We start from the raw sequence: 20,851 nt of genomic DNA, 5'->3' as shown, positions 1-20,851 counted from the left end.
TTAATCTGAAATGATGTAATATTAAGTTCTTCTCGATGGCTATACGTGATTAGATAAAGCAAAACACGTTTGCGGAAATTGATTCCATCGAAATAAAAACTAACTGTATTCAGTATCATTTGGCAAGATGCTGTTGCTTGAGGCCATCTCATGATAGTCAAAATTTACCACAATACAGCAATTTTCTTCGGTATTCATCCCTTTTAAGGAGCCATTAAGTATCTCTTCCCTCAGTATCTACATTAAAACTGCTCAGTATTGATGCCGTTTCTAGAGTTACTTACGTAATACATATCAAAAAAATATATAATATATAGTCTATCTAAGCTGAGAACTCCTCCCGCTACAAAGTATGAGGCCGTCTGGTGCTATGGAAACAAGAATTGCGTATTTTAGAGGTAGACGGAAAAAAAGGTTCCGGAAAAAAAGGTCCCGGTAAAAAAAGCCCCTGGAAAAAAAGGTCCCGGTAAAAAAGGTACCTCCATAGGGAAAATCTGTAGGGATATTCCCCTCTCGCTTTTCAATGAATATTCTTTTTATCTGTAATAATTCAGATTAGATCATTGAGGTAAGGAGAAGGGTAAGGGACTTATGGGCTGGCTGTATTACGCTTCTTTTTTTTAAATTTTACTTCATTTATTTATTCTTCTTTGATTATTTTTTAAAGCGGGAAGATACTATTTAAATTTTTCAATAATGTTTTACTTTTTTTTTGTAATTTTTTTAAGTGAAAAATGTGTTATTTTCTATTTTAAATTATATTTTGTGAAGAAGTTGCTAATGTGAGGCTTAAAGTAGCCAATCGGGGAAGTTGGGAGGATTTATGTGTTGGATGTTTGTTCGTGATTGGAGGTGAAAGTATTGGTCCTTTTTAATTAGTTGAAAAGGCGCGACACGAAGAAAAAAAAGAAAAGAAAAAAACCATGCACGGAACAGCAAAAAGCGCTTCAATCTAATCTTCTCATTTCAAATATTTTCCCCTACAGAATTTTCCCTACACAGGTACCTTTTTTACCGGGACCTTTTTTTCGTACCTTTTTTTCCGGGACCTCTTTTTCCAGGTACTTTTTTTACGAGACCTTTTTTTCCGTACCTTTTTCCGGTACCTTTTTTTCCTAGGATCATTTTAGGGAGGGCAGCTTCTCTCTAAGACTAACACAATAGACCGAATAGTTCGGAGTTCTAGACCGACACAATAGAACTCCTCCCGCTGAAATGTCTGAGTCCGTCTGGTGCTATGGAAACAAGAATGGCGCATTTTTTTTTTGGGGGGGGGGGCAGGTCCACTCTAGTACTAACACAGTAGACCGAAGAAAAAGATTCCCTTTCTCCCGCCGATCCTAGCCGAAATCACTCCCCAACAGCGACCCTTCACCCCTACTTGAAATAGTCATACCTCGTTGCCATAGTCCCCGTCACAGGTCCAGACGAATGTCTGGAGGAGTTCTTATTTTAGACAAACTATAGAACCTGCATTAGTTTATTTGGTACCTATTATCCCTTTACTTCTCGCTCTCCCCAAAACGACCGGGGAGTTGGCTCTCTGTTTCTTATTGTCGTGATATTTCCGAGCTCACGCGTTCAAAAGTAACTCGCCAAAAAGATTATAATACCCCGAAATCATTTAAGCCGGGAATCATCTTTATTTCTCAATTTATGCACCAGATGACAATGCCAGACTATATGTTAGAGTTATTTTTTAAGCTAGATGTCAGCAATCATCAAACACGTAAGCTAAAAATTAACCCAAAGATTAAAAATGAGTACATATATAGTATATACACTTAGTTTTATATAAATTTCTTGTATAAAAAATGGGCACTTTTATGACCCTTTTCTTCAAACTTATGCGACCATTAAGGCGTTACAACTCCGCCGATTGCCATGATACTAGTAGAACGCATTACAGAAATTAATTAAACATTATTTGTATCAATAATAGTACGGCAAATTTTTACGGTTTCCCCAAGCGAATTCTCAACTTATAACTTTTTTTTATTTCAAATATCATCGATTTTAAATTATTTAGTTTAATGGAAAAACCTTTTTAAAGCATAACTTAAAACTGAAGAAACAGGTGTGTTTATATAACTTCAGAAATACTAATTTGGTGACGTCGAGGGCCACCTTGCTACCACGTTCACATTAATAAATAAGTTTATCTGTCAAAATGAGTAAAATAAATAAATGAATAATAAAGAATGTTCAATAAAATATTTTTATAACCTAGCAAACATCAACTGCGACATCTGTAAGGGATTTTAAAAACAAAACAGAATCATCTGCTGTTTTATTTATATCAATGACTCTTTCTAAACTAATTAGAAAGTTCTCAAACGTCTTTCCAGAACGATTTAATTTAAATTTTTGAATGATACTTGCGATCGGGGACTAAAATTGCTCGTTTCACCAAAGGTCCGAATTATGGAACGTTGTCATAAATGATTCTAGATTTATAATCGAGACAGACGCACACAAACTCTTCATTTTATTATTATAGACAATCAGTTGAATCTAAAAATAAGATGTTGCAATTCAATATTTTGTTTTAGCTTCTTTCTTTGAAACACATTGGCTGAGGAACTAATCGTTGAACTAGGCCAGTCATGATCCTATAGTCAGGCTTAACTCCTGGCGGGAAAGATATTTCATAATTTCTCACTATATGACTAAAATAGGACAATATTTCCATCCAGGCTACTGTTTCACCCGGGCACATTCGTCTTCCTGTTAAAATATTGAATGCAGGTTAATATTGTTTGATGTTTGGGACTCGGGGTTAGTCTCAGATTGACAAAACAATTGGTTCTAATATAAGGGATTCGGGATAGGGCGGCTAATTTAAGGGACATAAATTAATAAATCTAATACGAAGGAATCAAATTATTCTGACTCATATATCATACTAAAAATATAGAGCTAATAATTTCACATACTCTATATTGCAATTAGCAAAAACAGTGGAGTGCAAAAGCCTCTAGTCATTATACTGTTTTTGAAATTTGATTACAATGCAAAAATAAAATGAAAATCACACTTTTAGAACAACTCAGTTTCTATACGCATCTTTTGAAAGATTCGTGTATCTTTTTAAAGCTATAAGCCAGTGATTCTCAACCTTTTTTCTGGGGCGGCAAACTTTTGACGATTTCGAAATTTGACGGCACACAGTGAAAAAAATTAGTTTAAAAGTTGTTTACTTACCCATAATACACTGCGTTAAATAGTTTGTGATAATAATTTTGAATGTGAAATAAAATAATGTGTACTGCAAAAGCACGTTTATCAGGGGATTAATTATTTCTTTCGACTAATTTTTTACTAGTTAGTTAGAGTTATTCATTTTTTTATAGTTATTAATTGTTAGCTTGTTTTCTATAGCTATTAACTGTTATGTTTTTGTGATTTCTTGTTAACTAGTATTTTTGGTGATTATTAATTGTTAGCTTATTTTTCTGTTAGTCATCCTTTGTTAATTTGTTTTTATAACTATTAATTGCACAGCTTACTTTAATGATTAGCTTTTATTTCCATTTGAAAGTTAATATTTAGCTTGCTTTCCTTTGTTGATTAATAATTTTAATAATCCTTAAATTTCCTACTTATTTCAACATTTTTTAAAATTGTCAAAGACTATTTAAACACTTCCTTCTTATTTTAAGATTGTCAGAGACAAGACAATCACCGACTAAGCGACAAAGATGTTCACGCGGTTAAAGCGTGGAAAAATTACAAAATGTATATATATACAGGGTTATTCATAATTCCCTCAGGGGTTTCGAAGCGTTATAGTAAAAAAAAAGAAGACGAATATGAAAAAAAAGAAACATATGAAATTATTCTGAAACTATTCAAGTTTTACTTACATACATTACAGGTGTTCTATGTGTGAACTCTTGGTCACACGGCATACATAAATGCGATTGTCCAGTTCCTGCCCGGAGGGAATTATGAATAACCCTGTATATATATAATATTATATATATATATATATATATATATATATATATATATATATATATATATATATATATATATATATATATAAATATATATATATATATATATATATATATATATATATATATATATATATATATATATATATATATATATATATATATATATATATATATATATATATATATATATATATATATATATATATATATATATATATATAATATTATATATAATATTATATATATATATATATATATATATATATATATATATATATATATATATATATATATATATATATATATATATATATATATATATATATATATATATATATATATATATATATATATATATATATATATATATATATATATATATATATATATATATATATATATATATATATATATATATATATATACACTTTTCTTTAATTTAAACTTAACTCGTAATAAAAAAAAGTATTATAATTTTTATTGCCTCGTTTCTAATATTTGGCGGCACATTTTAAGAATTTGGCGGCACAGTGGTTGAGAATCATTGCTATAAGCATAAGCAGATAGATAGACCAGGCGAAAAGCCAGGTCTAATCAGGTTCTGAAGACCAAAGGAGAAGTCAACTCCAGTTCCTGTGAACAAAAGATGAGGACAGGAGCTGGCTTGACAGAAGCATATTTCAAAATTAACACAAATACTCAGTGTTTTTTTAAATCTTTCACTGTCTCTCCGTTATTTTGAATAGCACATAATAACAACTTCACTTGAATCCCACAAATTATTAGCTCTATATATTTCTAGTTCCTCAATATAAGTACGATTAATTTGAATTCTTCACATTAGTTTTATTAATCTGTGCCCCTTATATGAGTCACCTTATCTACAGTTCCTTATATTAGACCCAACTGTTTTGATTCCCTGGTGTTTTGATTCCCTGGTGTGTGTGTGTGTGTGTGTGTGTGTGTAAAATCGAGGGCTAGACGAAAAACCGCCCGTCCACGGCGGTCGATAATTCCCCGCGGATAAGGAATTTCTCAAATCCGACTTCCGCGAGGACGGCCATTTCCTGTTATTGTTCGTGATAAATTTTCAATTTTTGTTATCTTACAAGAGTCTAGCGCCTCACTTCTAAAATGACCCTCTAATCCAGAAATACAGCAACATACTGCGCATGGTGGAATTGATGTTTTCTCTTTCTGCGAGTACTGCAAAGATTGAAAGAGGCTTTTCAGCAATGAACTTACGAAAGAGCCCATTACGTACTGGTCTTAAACAAGAAGCGTTAAACGCAATTATGAGCATAGGCCTAAATGGAAAACCCCCTTCAGTTTCAGTTTTAGGGTTACTATCAGTAACCTAGTATTTCCTTTATTACTGTTTAATATAATCCTAGTAACTACTAATTCATTGTGCAATTTATATTTGTTGTTGTTGTTGTTGACTTATTCCTCTTGGTCAGCCGCAGGCTAGACCAAGTCAATGAGCTCGAAAGTCTTCAGGAAATCAAATACAAGTAAGGGACCAGAGTAGAGGTCTTTCTCTTCCAGACTAAGACAGTGTAAAATATGATCGGGAGAAGCCTGTGCAGAGTTACACTTCGCGCACGTTGAATAGGTCTTTCGCCCAAGCTCAAAAGAGAGACACCTGATGTGTCCACTTATGAGCCTACTTATAGTGGACTGTATGGCTCTATCAGCCCCCATGGTAAGTGCCCCACCAGGAGTCTGTCCATTATACCAAAGAGTGGGCCGGAGGGATGTTCCATAGTTGTTGGTTAGTGGTTCTGATCTTGGAACAAATCTCAGAGAAGGTCAAAGGTCGACTTGAAATTGTGCTATCAGAAGCTCCCTGCTTGGCCAAAAGATCAGCATTTTCATTACCAAAGAGGCCTATGTGAGAGGGAATCCATTGAATGAAGATTTTACGCCGATGAGAGAGTTGTTTAATTTTATTAAGTATAGAGACAGATGTCTTGTCGCCAGCCTTATTCCAGTTACTTAAGTGCTGTATGGCACTACGACTATCGGATAAGATCCAGATAATTTATATAAATGTTTGTAATAAATAAGAGAATCATATTTTTATTTATTTAGAAGCAACGGGTTAGTTTCAAAGGAGGACGGGTACATTGTTGAACAAGCCGTCCTCGGGGACGGGTAAAATTTCTTAATTTTTTCGAGACCTGGTAAAAACTATTATTTTAGTTTCAAGTAAAAAAGATGTGCAAGTATACTGTAAGAGGACCTATTCATCTCAATTATTCAACTCTATTTCAATTATTTAAGTTCATATATTAATGCAAAAAAGAGCATAACGTGTTTAAAATCACTTGTTGTTCAGGGAAAGTATTTTCACATGAAAAATGAAAGTTTAAGAAAAACATTATAAATCAAAACTCATAAACCACAAACCATATGAAAAAGGAGCGAAACTTTCAGGCTGTTTTATCAATTTTGTTCCATCATTCGATAAAAATCGTTCAGGAATAAATTTGTCTACCTCGTTCCAATATTTTGGATCATGATGCAGACCCCACAGATTCATTGTTATTTCTGCACCTTTCGGGATAATGTAATCTCGAATTGGAATATCTTGATTAGCTCTAATTAAGAAAAAAAATATGTAAATTCTAATGAATATTTAGAAAAAATATGTAAATTCTAATGAATTTCAGAAAAATACACGTAAATTCACATGAATATTATGAGAAATACATGTAAATTTTAAGGAATTTTTAGAAAATATATCCGTAAATTCAAATGGATGTTATGAAAAATATATATAAATTCTAATTAAATTTAGAAAAAATATATATAAACTCTAATGAATATTACTAAAAAAATATTTGAATATTTTATAAGGAACATTATATATTTGAATATTATATTATATGTAAATTCAAATGAATATTATAAAAATAAATGTGCATTCTAATTAGTTTTAGAGAAAATATATGTGCATTTTAATAAACATGAAAAATTAATATGCAAATTCTAATGAACATTATTAAATATACGTAAATTTTAATGAATATTAGAAAAAATATGCTTTAATTCCATTGAATAATATTATAATCAAGAGCATGTTTAAAAATTAATTTTAATCAATCTTCAAGGCTTATTAGACGCCAATGATTTTTAAAAACATTTATAAATCTCTTTTAAGATAATAAATAAATGTATTGCTTCGTTCAAAGATATTATTGATGTGTTAATATTTTGTAATTTCATTCAAAACCTAAGCTAACAATATTGCCATTGAGTTGCTTGCTGATAAAGACAAAAGGCAACTCTATTTTTTATTGATGGGATGTTTGGAAATGTCTGTAAGGATGTTTAAAATTAAAATAACACAGTTTAAACCATTATTATGTCCGTTCCAGAGGAAGAGTAGGACAAAAATGTAATCGATGACATTTTTTGATTACAGTAATCAAGTACTTGTAATCATGATTTCAAGATAACTTAATTTTGTTTACAACTGTAATCGTGATTACAACAAACAATTACAGTGTTGTTGTTTCTAATCCCCAAGAGGTCCATCCCAATTAGACCAATTCCATAAGTCCAAAAATGTTCAGGAAGTCTAAAAATAGATGAGGTTTTGAAAAAACCTCGTCGATCTTAAAATCGATACAGTTTAGAAAATGCTCGGGCGAAGCCTGAGCAGTCCTACATTTAGTGCAAAGTCCAAAAGTCTTTTGCCCCTGAACATACGAGAGACACCTCAAGTGACCACTTGCAAAGCGAGACAAACAAGTCTGCTGGCTTCTAGGTCCCTCAAAAAGCAAGGCACTTCCAGGAACAGGGGAAAGTGTTACAGCTTCTGTTGGCCGAAAATGACCTGGAGCACCAAAGGTAGAAGACTGATTTAGCTCCATAGTTTCACCTGCTAGCATTAGCTGGGCATAATGGAATGGCCTTCACGCCTAGGGTGGCCCTACCAGGAGCTAAGCTCCCGACGTACTTCGCCCATTCCGCCCAGTGGCACCCCCTCGCCACGGTGAGGCAGCTACAATTACAGTAATCAACTACTTGTAATAATGATTACAACTTTCAAAAATTTAATTACAGCTGTAATCGTGATTACAACTTTCAAAAATTTAGATTACAGCTGTAATCGTGATTACAATATTGATTACAGTAATCAATTACATGAAAAATTATGCATATAATTTGCATGTAATGCGGTCAAGATCGAGAACGGGGTAACTGTAAAAAAGGGGCAATTGTTATGTTGGGCTTATACACTGAAGAGCCAAAAAAAACTGGTATACCTGCCTAATATCGTGTAGGGCCCCCGCGAGCACGCAGAAGTGCCGCAACACGACGTGGCATGGATTCGATCAATGTGTGAAGTAGTGCTGGAGATAATTGACACCATGAATCCTGCAGGGCTGTCCATAAACCAGTGGGAGTAAGAGGGGGTGGGGATATCTTCTGAACATCACGTTGCAAGGCATCCCAAATATGTTCAATAATGTTCATGTCTGGGTATTTTGATGGATTTCCGATACTCACGGTATACTCGTGAAATGGTCGTACGTGAAAATCCAAATTTCATTGTTATCTCGGAGATGCGCCGACTATAACACCACGTTCAAACTCACTTAAATCTGTATAACCTGGCATTGTAGCAGCAGTAACAGATCTAAGAACTGTGCTAGACACTCGTTGTCTTCTAAACGCGTTGCCGATCGCAGCGCTATACTTTGATTGGCTCCTTACCCCCATTATTTACATACTCATGTCTGTACCAGTTTTTTTGGCTCTTCAGTGTATTAGTTACAATCAAAACATATATTGGTTCGTGATGGAATTATTGACGGTTACCATCAAGGTTAAGTTGGTCCATCAATAGAGAACCATCAAAAATTTTGAGTCGGGTCAGCAAAAAGTTAGTGAATTTCTAAGCCACTTGTACATATTTCTTACTTTCTAGTTGTACTCAGGGGCACGATGCTTGAGAAACGCTGCGACTCCATTAGCACTGCAAAGGTGTAAGGAATTTTGTCTCTCTCTTCATACTTAACAGCACCATCTTTGCCAATAACATCCATGATTTCTTTATAAACTTTATCTTGAATATCTTTATAGTCAGCCATTAGTCTGAAAAGCCAACCCAGTGAACTTGTAATGGTGTCACTAGCCCCCAGGAAAAGAACTGTCACATTTCCTTCCAGCATTTTTTCTAGAAGATTATTGTCATTATTATTGAGTCCCATTATTATGTTTATCATTTATTTATTACCGTGTTATTGTTAAGTATAAGATGTTAAGTATTATTGTTAATCACAAACAACTATTTGGAAATATTGAATTAAAATGATACTCGCATATTACATTGAAAAGAGGACATAGAATATACGTTAAAATTTAAATTAAGTTTCTTATAATCACTTAATTGAAAGTTTAAAAAAAAGTCTTTAAGACGAAACAAATTTAAATAGCAATTTAATATTTTGATTTAAATTTTTCATTATCTTACAGGTAAAAAGAATTATAATGTTAAATTAATTAAACAAATATGTTCTATGATTGTTTCCTCATTGTGTTTCTATGTGGAAAAAAATTATAACCACTTATATAGCAATAAGACTCCAAATTCCTCAAGCTAATTCAGATAACTTAATCATTAAAACATTGATTGCTGGTATCATAGATCTCTTGGAGTATAAGAGTAAATATTTACTAATTTCATTCAGAAAAGTACTCTGATTTTATGTGAAATAGTTTACAATTTATTCTACAATTGTTTCATAAGTTACCGTTCAAAAATTTGATACAAATATTTTAATTGCAATATTATTTCTAAGTATTTTTTTCTTCCCATGTTTTACGATATTATGGAAATAAAAGGATTGTTTGAGTTTTAAAAATGTCCAAAAATCTAACAGCAATTGCCTTTTGTCATTCTTTAGTAATACATTTAGAACTGTATAGATTTTATCTTAACTTCTTTGCCATTCCATCAATGTTTCTACTCTAAACTGATATATATATATATATATATATATATATATATATATATATATATATATATATATATATATATATATATATATATATATATATATATATATATATATATATATATATATATATATATATATATATATATATATATATATATATATATATATATATATATATATATATATATATATATATATATATATATATATATATATATATATATATATATATATATATATATATATATATATATATATATATATATTCATACATATATTCTTTACCTGAAAAGTAATGTTGAGTATTACTCTCTTTGCTATCTAGTTTCTTCAATTTACTAAGATAGGAGTTTATGAAATCATCCCGATCTTCAGATTTCTTATGACGATATACTTCTTCCCTGGAACAATTAAACTTATTTAACACAATATTTAAAAAGTCGCTCAGTAATGTCAATGAAAGTTCTACGGAGAAATGCAGAAATAAAGTTTCGAGTTGAGAAAAATAAGAAAAGACTAAAAGGCTCCGTTCGCCAACCCTCGTAATTGATTTTCATCACCGTAGTTTTTTTTTTTCCCTTAAACGTACGAGAATACAGAATATTTTGCTTTCAAAATATAAAATTATTGTATCTTTGTAAGAACAATTTGTTAACATTCTAATCATAACGAAATGGACGAGTGTTTGGATATGAAAAATAAAGCATTTAAATTTTTAAAAAAAAGTTCAACCTAAAGAATGCAGATTGTATGACCCAAAAAAATAATTGTAATAATTGACTTGATCAATTTAAATCAGGAGTAGTTTTTATTGCTCTTTGTTTGCTTATTTTCTTCCTAAAAAATTCATTATAAATGATAAGATTTATATCTGACAACAAGCACTATCTCGTTCATTACCAATTTGACTTCTTCTTGAACCCAAGATCACGTTAAGAAAAAAATAAATTTTCTGCAATAATGCGCAAAAAGTCTATATTTAAAGCAAAAAAGTTAAAAAACACGAAAAACTCGTAAACTTGCGTAAACTTTTAATCAAATTGAAATTTCGAAAGAAAGTTTGCATTAAGTTCACAAATAAAAATGGTTTTTCAGTTCAATGGGCAAAACGTAGTATTAACAATTAGTAACTTAACTAATTGAAATTCTACTTTATGCCGTTGTAACCCTCGTACTTTTTCACTTCTAAGTCTAATAGATTTTGTGCTGCAAAGCAAAATATAAATAAAGCAAAAAAAAAAGCTATTAGTACTTAAAATTGCATTAACTTTTTTTAATAAATTTGAATTTTAAAGAAAAGTAATGTTAAATTAATAAATAAATATGGTCTTTTTAACGTACCAAGTTTCGACTTTGAAGCTATAATCCTGCGGCCTGTAGAGCGGCCCGTATGGTTTTTTTTTTCCTAGAAGTTAACAGTTATGCTTGTTTTTTGAAGGTTTTGTCGTCGTATGAAATGATACTTTTTTCACGAATAATATGTTATTTCCATAATTGCTGTGCGTTTGAAACAGATACTAATGACAGTTAGACAAGTTTAGCCTATTTAAAGCTAGCTGTGTCTGTATTTATCCAGAAAAGGTCACAAAATATGGGGAAAAGCCCCAGTTATGTGGAAATCAAAAGCTTTTGTGGTTCTATTTTTTAATATTTCAAAACTTACTCCAATGAACATAAATATTTATCCTCATAAATATTAGACCTCATAAATATTTTCAAAAACTGAGAATAAGGCAGTGATTTTTGATAATTTTCTTCAAGGTGCAAAAATGTCGCCAAATTGGTGATTTTTTTTCAAAAAATTAATGACTTTTTAAAAAATTTTAATTAGTAGTCCGTAACAAATTATCGATTAAACATAAATAAAAAATTATCGAATTTTAAATTTTTTTCCATTCTACTCCCTGTACATTTTTCTATACTTATGCGTTATTTAAATTTCTGAAGTTTCATATTTTTTGCGCAACAAACGTAAGGTTAAGTTAAACACCCAAACCACCAGCGGTTATAAACCGCTATATACAACACACTGCTATATCCAAATATCTTGAATGTTTCGAACAACTTTTTCAAACCTGGCATTATAGTAGTCGCTTCAGATAGTCCCTGTACGAGAAAGAAACTCCCCTGCAACGTAGGGAGTGGTAGGAATATGGCAATAATACATTCAACTTATGAAGCGATTCGTTAGAGCATTATTTTTTTTCCTTGATGTTATTTTTATGGAAGCAACCAGTTTATATGTCTGTATGTAAACCTATACGTTTTTTATAAGCTTTTACAATTAGAAAAAAAATTAATTGAAAAATCTCATTTTGAAATAAAATCTGAAGCTTTCCGAACAAAATAAATTTCAGAATTGAAATCACTAAGAGCAAGTTTTGGTATGAATGCAACAAAAAATGCATCCCCCAATATAATCTACCAATTTATAAATCAGATTCAAAAATATAACTTAAAATCAAATCTTACTTAATAAATTTTCCAAATGTTTTTATAATTTTTGCCGCTCTGCTATATCCAGATATCTTGGATACTTCTAGCAACTTTCGCAAACCTGGCATTACTGTAGCTGGATCAGATGGTCCCATGTAGGTGAAGGCAACATCAGCGAAGTCTAAAGATAGTTGGATTTTATTTGCTTCATCTTTCTTGTTAAGCTTGCGACCAATGAGAAGAGAGATTATGTTTGATGTCACAGAGTGCGCCAATGTTTCAGATATAATCACTGGGCGCCCTCCTGAGTTTTGAATCTCATCAGCAAAACTATGTACTTCTTCCTGAAAGTAAAGGATATATTTTTTGTTTCTATTACCACTTGTCAATCCATCAAGCCTGCTTTGTGAGACCAAGCAGTATTTAAGGCAGAAGGTGCGCTTCTGGTTTTTCAGCAGAGCCACCTATGGCCAAGAATACGACTTCGGCCACACACACGTCACAACCCATTTATAGGATGCACCCATTCATACATCCATTTATTCATCCACAAATCGTAATTTTGAACTGAACCAGAGAACTATCAATCTCCGATTCAGTTCTCCCAGAGATATGATTTGCTATGGGAAAATTTTGGACTTTGTGACCCTGACAGATTTAACGAGCACCAATCACCATTTATGACAAGGGGAGTCTTCGGAGATCGAACTCGCGACCCCTTCGACATGGGCTCAACGCCCTACTAACCAGGCTATCCCGTCCTCAAGGGATATATTAGGGGATAATACATGAAAGATTTTTTCATCTCCCAATCTGATTAACTTCTTCCATCTATTTAATTGTATCAAAACAGTGCAAACTGTAAGTTGCAAGTGACTATTTTAAACTTGCTGATCTTTTAAAGCTGAAGAAAGATGTTCACTTAACAAAAGAAGCGCGAAATATCGCTAATGCTTAATAAATGTCAAAAACATTCGTTTATTAGTCTGTCTTTCTTAACTTATTAATGCAAAAAAGATTTATCACCTCTCCATATTTTTAAATTCGTCCTTCTACTTAACTACGCCAACACAGCGCAAACTTCAAGCACGTTCAGCACTGATCCTATCAAGCTGAAGCAAGATGTTGCCTGAGCGTGAAAAGTTTGAAATCTTTTTAATGCTAAGTAATAACAGAAGTATTCGTTTATTAGGTTTTCTTTCTTATTTTAACGAACAGAAAATCTTGGAGGTCTTGCTTCAACTTCCAGGCTCAAATCATTTAAAAGGAAAAAGAGCTCAAATAAAATGAAACAATATTATGTCACTTGCCAAATTATATGCATACGTGTAGTGCCTCGAACCACAGGCAAAAATGCACACAAGTATAACTTCATCAAGCAGTGGCCTTAAGTAACTGTAATGTCCTTTTTTATAGGATTTTTTTTTCGTTTATTTTGTTCATATCAATTCTTTTAAGGGGAGACGATAGAGCATATATCAAAACTGACCTTTTTCGATGTATCTTTTCTGAGATACTAACTATGATATAGCTTTGAAAATTTTGGGGGATATTTGAGATAATATTAGTTGTATGCTGTGTAAATGTTTCAGTGTTAACAGAAATACTTTTTTAATTATGAACGATTTTTGTTTAAAAATGATGAAACTTTTTAAACAATTAAAACTTTTCAGTTCATAATTTTTTGCAATTCTGCCAAAGATATGCATTAACAGTTATCGTTGTGTAAACATGTACACGTAAATACACCGTGAGAAACAACTGAAGAAATATCTTGTTTAGATACTGAGAAAAGGTACATCGAAAAGAGTAGGATTTAGCCGTATTGGTATCTGTCCTACCGACTCCCCGTAAAAATTCGGCTAACCTTGATTGTTCAAATTTAGTAGTTAGAACAACTAAAGAAAATTATTCAGACAATTGTCTCGAATTCGATAATTAATTAAATAAAGAAATCTCTCATCAATCAATCAATCAATCTACTCCACCCCCTCCCCTACTCAATGAAGCTAACCAGTACTCAAAATCGCTATGCGACTCTCTTGAAATTACTTCATGATACCAATTTACTTCGCACCAATTTACTGGTTACCAAGACTACAGGGTTACGAAAAAAAAACTATAATATTAAATTGTTTAAGAAAGTCATCTTTTGTTGCACCGAAAATTTCACAAAATTTTCATGACATGCATTAAAATAACATAAACTTTTTTATTGTACTTTGAAAGATGTGCTATACTTTTGAATTTTGTATTTTTGTTAGCAGCCGTCAAAAAAAAATTTAGATAATTAATTTTTTGGTTTCTTTTCTTATCGCCACTCTAATTGTTATGTTAGTGATAATTTATTTTGGTTTGCTAAAAACAGCTTAATCTTTATAGCGATGGAACTTACCATAACAAGATCTTCCCAAGAACTTCTTCCTAGTCCAAGATCACGACTAACGGATAAGCAAAATCTTCTTTGTTCGATCCATTTTTCACCGTTTGCATCCCCAAAACCTGTAAAGAGCGCTTGTGTACATCTTCTACATAATATAAAAGTTGCACATCTAAAAAATGAACTATAGCATGATCCATAAATAAACTAACAGCATGCAAAAATTAAAATTTAAAGTATTAAGTTTAAAAAAGAACTCAAATAAGCAGGATTGTTGTTTGTTTGTTTTTTTCCTCTGTTTAAGAAAAGTGGTAAGCATAGGTGCATCATCAGGAGGAGGCGAGTAAAAAATCAAGAGTTAAGCGTACCGGTAGAGTTTATTTCAACGATTCGGGGGAAGAAGGTAAAGAAAGTCGAAAAGAAAGAAAAATGGAGAATAGGGGAAAAGGGGAATCGACTTCTGAAAATTCTGACTCTTAGAATTAATGACACCTTATTTGGCGTATTGGAGAGAAAAAAAAATTAATAAAATCTAACTTATTTAACGAGATTTCTATCGCAGTAAACCAAAGAATCGAAATGTTGTGCCAGTTTGGAGTCTTTGTTAAAAGAAATACACTCATATTTCGCGCTCTTCAACTTTCCCTACGGTGAAATAGTGAACTCTGCTTCTAAGCTATCCCAATACTTGCCACTAGTCATGCTTGAATAACAAAATTCTTTCCTTATGCATTATGTATTAATACTTTTCGTCATATTCACGCTTATATAACGAAATTTTTTCATCATGCGTTAGTTTATATCAAAATTTTAGAAAAATTGTGGTTGAATAACAAAATTCTTTCATCATGCATTATGCATGAAACCATTCGTCACATTAAATATAAACAAGGTATTCATAAATGTATAGTTTTTTTAATATTCGCGGGAAAAAAAATTTCCAATGCCCACCTGGATAATGATCAGGTCATACAGGCACCTGAAGGGCAGATTTGTTGGCCACTCTTTTTTGGCACCATATTAGGTGGGCCAGCGTTGCTCCCACGGTAAGGACAGTAGTACAGAGAAAGTAAGAACATCCAAGCCTTGACCGGGCTTCGGATCCAGAACCTTTCTGATGTAAGGGCAGTTCCCTAACCCCTACATAGGTCGGTCGGCATATTCGCGAAGATAGATTTTCTGAATTCAAGTATCTTCATTTGATAATGAAATCAAACTTTATAAATTATTAGTTAAAATTTTTATATAAATTTATTACCCAAATGGAATTTGTAATAGTTTTAAAGGATTTAACATTAAGGAATTATTATCGAATATTTTACAGCAGAAAGTTCATTCTGCTGGCACATAAAAGAGTATACGTCCCTGTACTTTTTTTTCTATGTTTTTCGTAGAAGTGAAAGTTATTACATTTTTATAGATAATTATATTAAAAAGAATAACGACTCTTTTGATATTATTCATACAATTAATTGTTTCTGACTTAATAAATCTGCAGCATTTTCTAAAATGAATATGTATTGCGTCGTATCGCAATTTCATTATCATTTCTATATTTTTAAATGCTTTATCAGGCATAAATTACGCTATTTTTTTCTTTCTCAAACTTAATGTAAAACATAAATTTTACCGAGTTCTCTTTTAGAATAATAGTACTCTAAAATATCATATCATTATAGTGAAAACTAAGCAAGCATAAACATCATAGTAATGATTAGTAAAATAATTCATAGGAATATATGATATGAGATATATATAATGTATTTCATATAGCTATTTACCAAGAAGAGGTATATGATTAAAAAGATCCGGTGGTCTGTCTAAGGCTCCTAGATGGGTTATGACTTCCTTAGCCACAGAATATTCATTTAAAACAACAGTAAACCTTGAACCTAATTTCAAGCTAAAATCAATAAAAAGTCTTAAAATATAGAAATCTAGTGGCCAACTATTGAAACACTAAATTTCAATTTCCACACATGTGAATGCAAATTCGCCTTACAATTAATAATTCATAAACAAATACAGTCAAACCCCGTTATAGTGAACACAATTTATAGTGAACTCCCGGATATAGTGAACGAAATGTTCGCTCCCGTGCATTGCTACGCGCGTATAATGTTATTTTCTGAAAATATAGTGAACCAAAAAAAGAGACGAAGTTGTATACTGTGAACTTTTTTCTGACTTCTACTGATTTATTTTCTTCATTATTACGAAACTATTTCGAAATTTCTACTTCAAAATAAATACACATACCGATTTTTAAAATCATTTATAGCATGGAATGTAGCAATAAGCATTTTTTCTTATTTGCTTCATTATTAAATACCATTATTGAATTGGTTCTGCATTCAAAGAAGCAGCAATCTTCCAATAACTGGACAAATGCATCAAGTCACCTTCGATGAATATGCTAAGCGATTTGGTGACACTACTTTTATGTGCTCGAATGTAGGGTTAGACAGGCTTAAAAAGCGGAATAACAGAAATTCAAGAAAAATTATCGGAGTCGAGAAGTGCTTCCATAGTTTATGTTGAAGATTGCTCATCAACAAAAAAAATTACTAATTTTTATTAATACACGCAAGACGAAAAGTCATAAAAAATAAAAGTGAACACATTTTTGTCACTGCGTATTTTTCAGTCATTTTTGTATTTCAGTTTATTAGTCATTTATTTAAATAATATGTTATAAAAGGGGGAAGTTTGGAGCCATTAGTCAAAGTTGTATGCGGAACGGTTATAGTAAACCGAAATTTCAGTCCCTTGAAGATTCACTATAGCGGGGTTTGACTGTATAATTAACAATATTGAATAATTGAAATTTTTTTTTATCATATATATATACAATTTTTCTAATATATATATATATATATATATATATATATATATATATATATATATATATATATATATATATATATATATATAATACAAAAATTAAATACTTTTGTATTAATAAAAGAATTAAAACTCTTTCGTTTTCATAAAATGTCTTTGTTAAAGAATAAGCGTAGAGAGATTCTATTTTGGGAATTCAAGGCTGAAAACATACCATTGAAATATAAATAGATTTATATTTCAAAGGAAGAGTTATTTTTAGAATCGTTCCCTCTTTCACTTCCATATAAGGAAGCAGTAAATAATTTTCCTTAATGCGTAAGGCTACAAGGAATGTACGAAGTGTGCCTTTTTACCTCAAATCTATGTTGGCATAAAACGTAAGAACACTAGTTTTTGCGTGTCCTTTTCATCATGATTTGATCCTGATAAGCTGTTCCGGAATTGTCAGAAGTCTTGTCCATTCCCCTCCCGTAGGGAGTGTGGATGTAAACTGTTATCAATACCAGCCTACATTTAAATAAACCTCTTTAGAACGTCTGATGGCTTACTACAGCATTATTTCAAGCTAAAGACAACACTGATAACAGGGTTGTAGCCCTGTTATTACATATATATATATATAACATAAGTTTATCTATAGAGTATAAATAAATAATATTAGACATATCTTAACGCAATCTTTCAAATACAATTTTCTATTATTTGATGCTTATTGGATTTGACACTGGTTGGCCACTAATATGAGAAACATGGAGAAATGGAAAACTTAAAATATAATATGACTTGAAAGCTTTTTAACTTTGTTAACAGCGCAAAAGTCTAAGCAAACTTTGCATTAAGCTTATTGAATTTGATCTAAGGCAGATAAGATCATCAAACATTAAAATAAGACCACTGTAAATGTAAAGTAAAACAATGCCAAACGTTGCATGATAACATAATCTTAAACGTTGTAACGTAATATACTACCTGCTGTAATGCTTGCTACGAAGTCTTCTGTTGTCTTTATATTTATTGATTAAATTCGCTTGTTCTCCGTTTGATTAGCCTTTGATGGCTCAAGGCTTGATTTACTTAGCTATCTTGTTGTAGATTAATTCTCTTTGTGCTTAATAGGTTTAACAATCGAATTTCGCATTAAAAATACAGTCATTATTTATATTTCTTATGAAGCAGCTGTGATTTTTTTTTAAAGTGATAACTAAGGGGGGTAAGTGTTCTCTAAACTTAAACATAGTTTGAACTAAAAGTACTGCTACTCCACCTTTTTAAATTGAAAGTCAATTAATTTTTGCTGCATTTCCACTTGTTACATATGTTTTAAAAATAACAATTTCTAACCATCCCGTTCTACCCATACCTTAGACAGATAGAGTTTTCTATTTGCGAATGAAAAATACTCTTCTTTGTTTTTCAGAAAAAAACATTGTATATTTCTAAGAACGATAATATAGTCATAGTCGTAGAATATTTTCAGCTTTTTTAATGAACACTTTTAAGCATTTTTTAAAAAAATATTTTGAACTAGTATCTAGTTCCACCCTTCAAAATATCACGAAAACAATATCTATCAATATGAAAGCAATAGATATAGAACGGCTTTCAGGAGAACTCCTCCAGACACACGTCTCGCGTCGTGGCGGGTACTATGATTACGAGGAAATGTCACTTTGAATAGGGGTGTGGGATGAATAGTTTTATCTTAATCTTAGCGTAGGTCGTCGTGAGTAAACCAATCGACACCTTCTTTCCTCCATTCCACCTCCTTTAGAAATGTGCTCTCACTTGTTACCATAGCAACAGACAGCCCCAGACATTCAGTCTGGAGGAGTTCTCCTCACAGCCGCACTATACCTCCTCTCGGTTGACCATGAGTTCCACAACACAACCCCTTCCACATGCACAAATGCGAAGTGGTCTGATATAAAGCTACCTTGCCTAAAAATACTACATTTCTACATCTCCAAATTCTCATATTTCATTTGTTACCGTAAAAAGATATACCAGAAGTTTCGGCAGAAAAATTTTTTAAATTCAATATTTATTTTGGTGTAAAAAGATAAGTTTGAAATTATATATTTTTCACATGATAATCTCTCATGATAATCACAATTTAAAAATTTAATAGTATTTTTTTTACAATTTAAAAAAGTTAATAGTAATTTCATTTATTAGTAAATTTTCATGATGCATTTACATTGATCAAATCATAAAATATGTCTGGCAAGGAGTTTTGTTCCAGAGCAATAATTGGCATAGTTTGTAATTACTATAGTTTCTGTAAGTTATAATAGTTTATAGAATAGTATTTACTCAATATTACATATAAATATTTTTACATTAATGATTACACTGCAATTACTTTAATTTATAGGATAATATTTACTCAATAATAAACAACATTGACATCTTTGCACTGTACTTTTCTACTGAATATTTTACATCGTATGTTATTTCGAAGGAACAAATTAATTTAGGGTACAAACAGAACGTAGAGAAATTTCATGGAATTTCTTGAAATTGAAATTCAGTGAGTTGATATTAAAAAAGAAAAATATTTAAAGTAGTAATTCATATTGATTCAGAAAGTTTCAATTTTTTATCCATAACAAAATAAAAAGTAATACTGAGAAAAAAAAGAAATTTTTTTGCCATCTTACCCAATTATATCTCCATACTTTTCTTTCATCTCCCATAATGTCTTGTGGGGCTCTGAACCTAAAAATGGCAAATAACCCACCCATGGTAGCCCGATAGGTCCCGGAGGTAAAGTTTTCCGACGCTTAATCCATTTTATAAAGTTCAAGCTCAAAGTCCATGAAATACCTATGAATAAAATGAATAATAGAAAAGAAGTCAAATTTCCTTTCTCAGTAAATTTCATCAAGCCCTCGAAAACCATTTTTGCTTCTTTTCGTTTCAAAAAGGCGCACAGGAAGCAATCAACTAAATTCTAGTATAAAAATATGATTCGTAAAATATTACCATTTTCTTTTATAAAGTTATTTATCTTATCGACAATTTTATCGTTATCAGTTGTTTTTGTTAAAACTAATCATAATTCATTGTATCATAAATGCATATAAATACAAATGAAGTCTTCTGTTTTTAAATCAGCTAAATCTACTTCTGCAGGCGAAAATAATTTCAAGTACAAATTTTAATTTAGATGGAAATCTTTAGGGTTATTTACTATATGTCTCGGTGTGTAAATAGACTTCTTGAACCCCCAAAATTGTATGAAAATCACG

The 20,851-nt window shown here is 31.2% G+C and overlaps 1 protein-coding gene across 1 annotated transcript; it reads right to left on the bottom strand.

Moving 5' to 3' along the window:
• Nucleotides 1–2,467: 2,467 nt before the first annotated feature.
• LOC107438707 (vitamin D 25-hydroxylase) lies at nucleotides 2,468–20,566 on the bottom strand. Its single transcript, XM_016051038.3, has 8 exons — nucleotides 20,261–20,566; nucleotides 16,535–16,656; nucleotides 14,769–14,875; nucleotides 12,410–12,717; nucleotides 10,223–10,338; nucleotides 8,898–9,153; nucleotides 6,375–6,565; nucleotides 2,468–2,727 (listed from the first exon to the last, which is right to left on the bottom strand). Exons 1-8 carry the CDS (start codon nucleotides 20,500–20,502, stop codon nucleotides 2,549–2,551), a joined length of 1,521 nt encoding a protein of 506 aa, XP_015906524.2. The 5' UTR covers nucleotides 20,503–20,566; the 3' UTR covers nucleotides 2,468–2,548.
• Between the last annotated feature and the right edge of the window lie 285 nt (nucleotides 20,567–20,851).

The sequence above is a fragment of the Parasteatoda tepidariorum genome, chromosome 4 (assembly GCF_982258835.1).
Source record: "Parasteatoda tepidariorum strain Cologne lab strain chromosome 4, Ptep-v5.0, whole genome shotgun sequence".
In the NCBI taxonomy this organism is placed as follows: Eukaryota; Metazoa; Arthropoda; class Arachnida; order Araneae; family Theridiidae; genus Parasteatoda; species Parasteatoda tepidariorum.
This window is presented reverse-complemented; position numbering and strand designations above follow the sequence as displayed.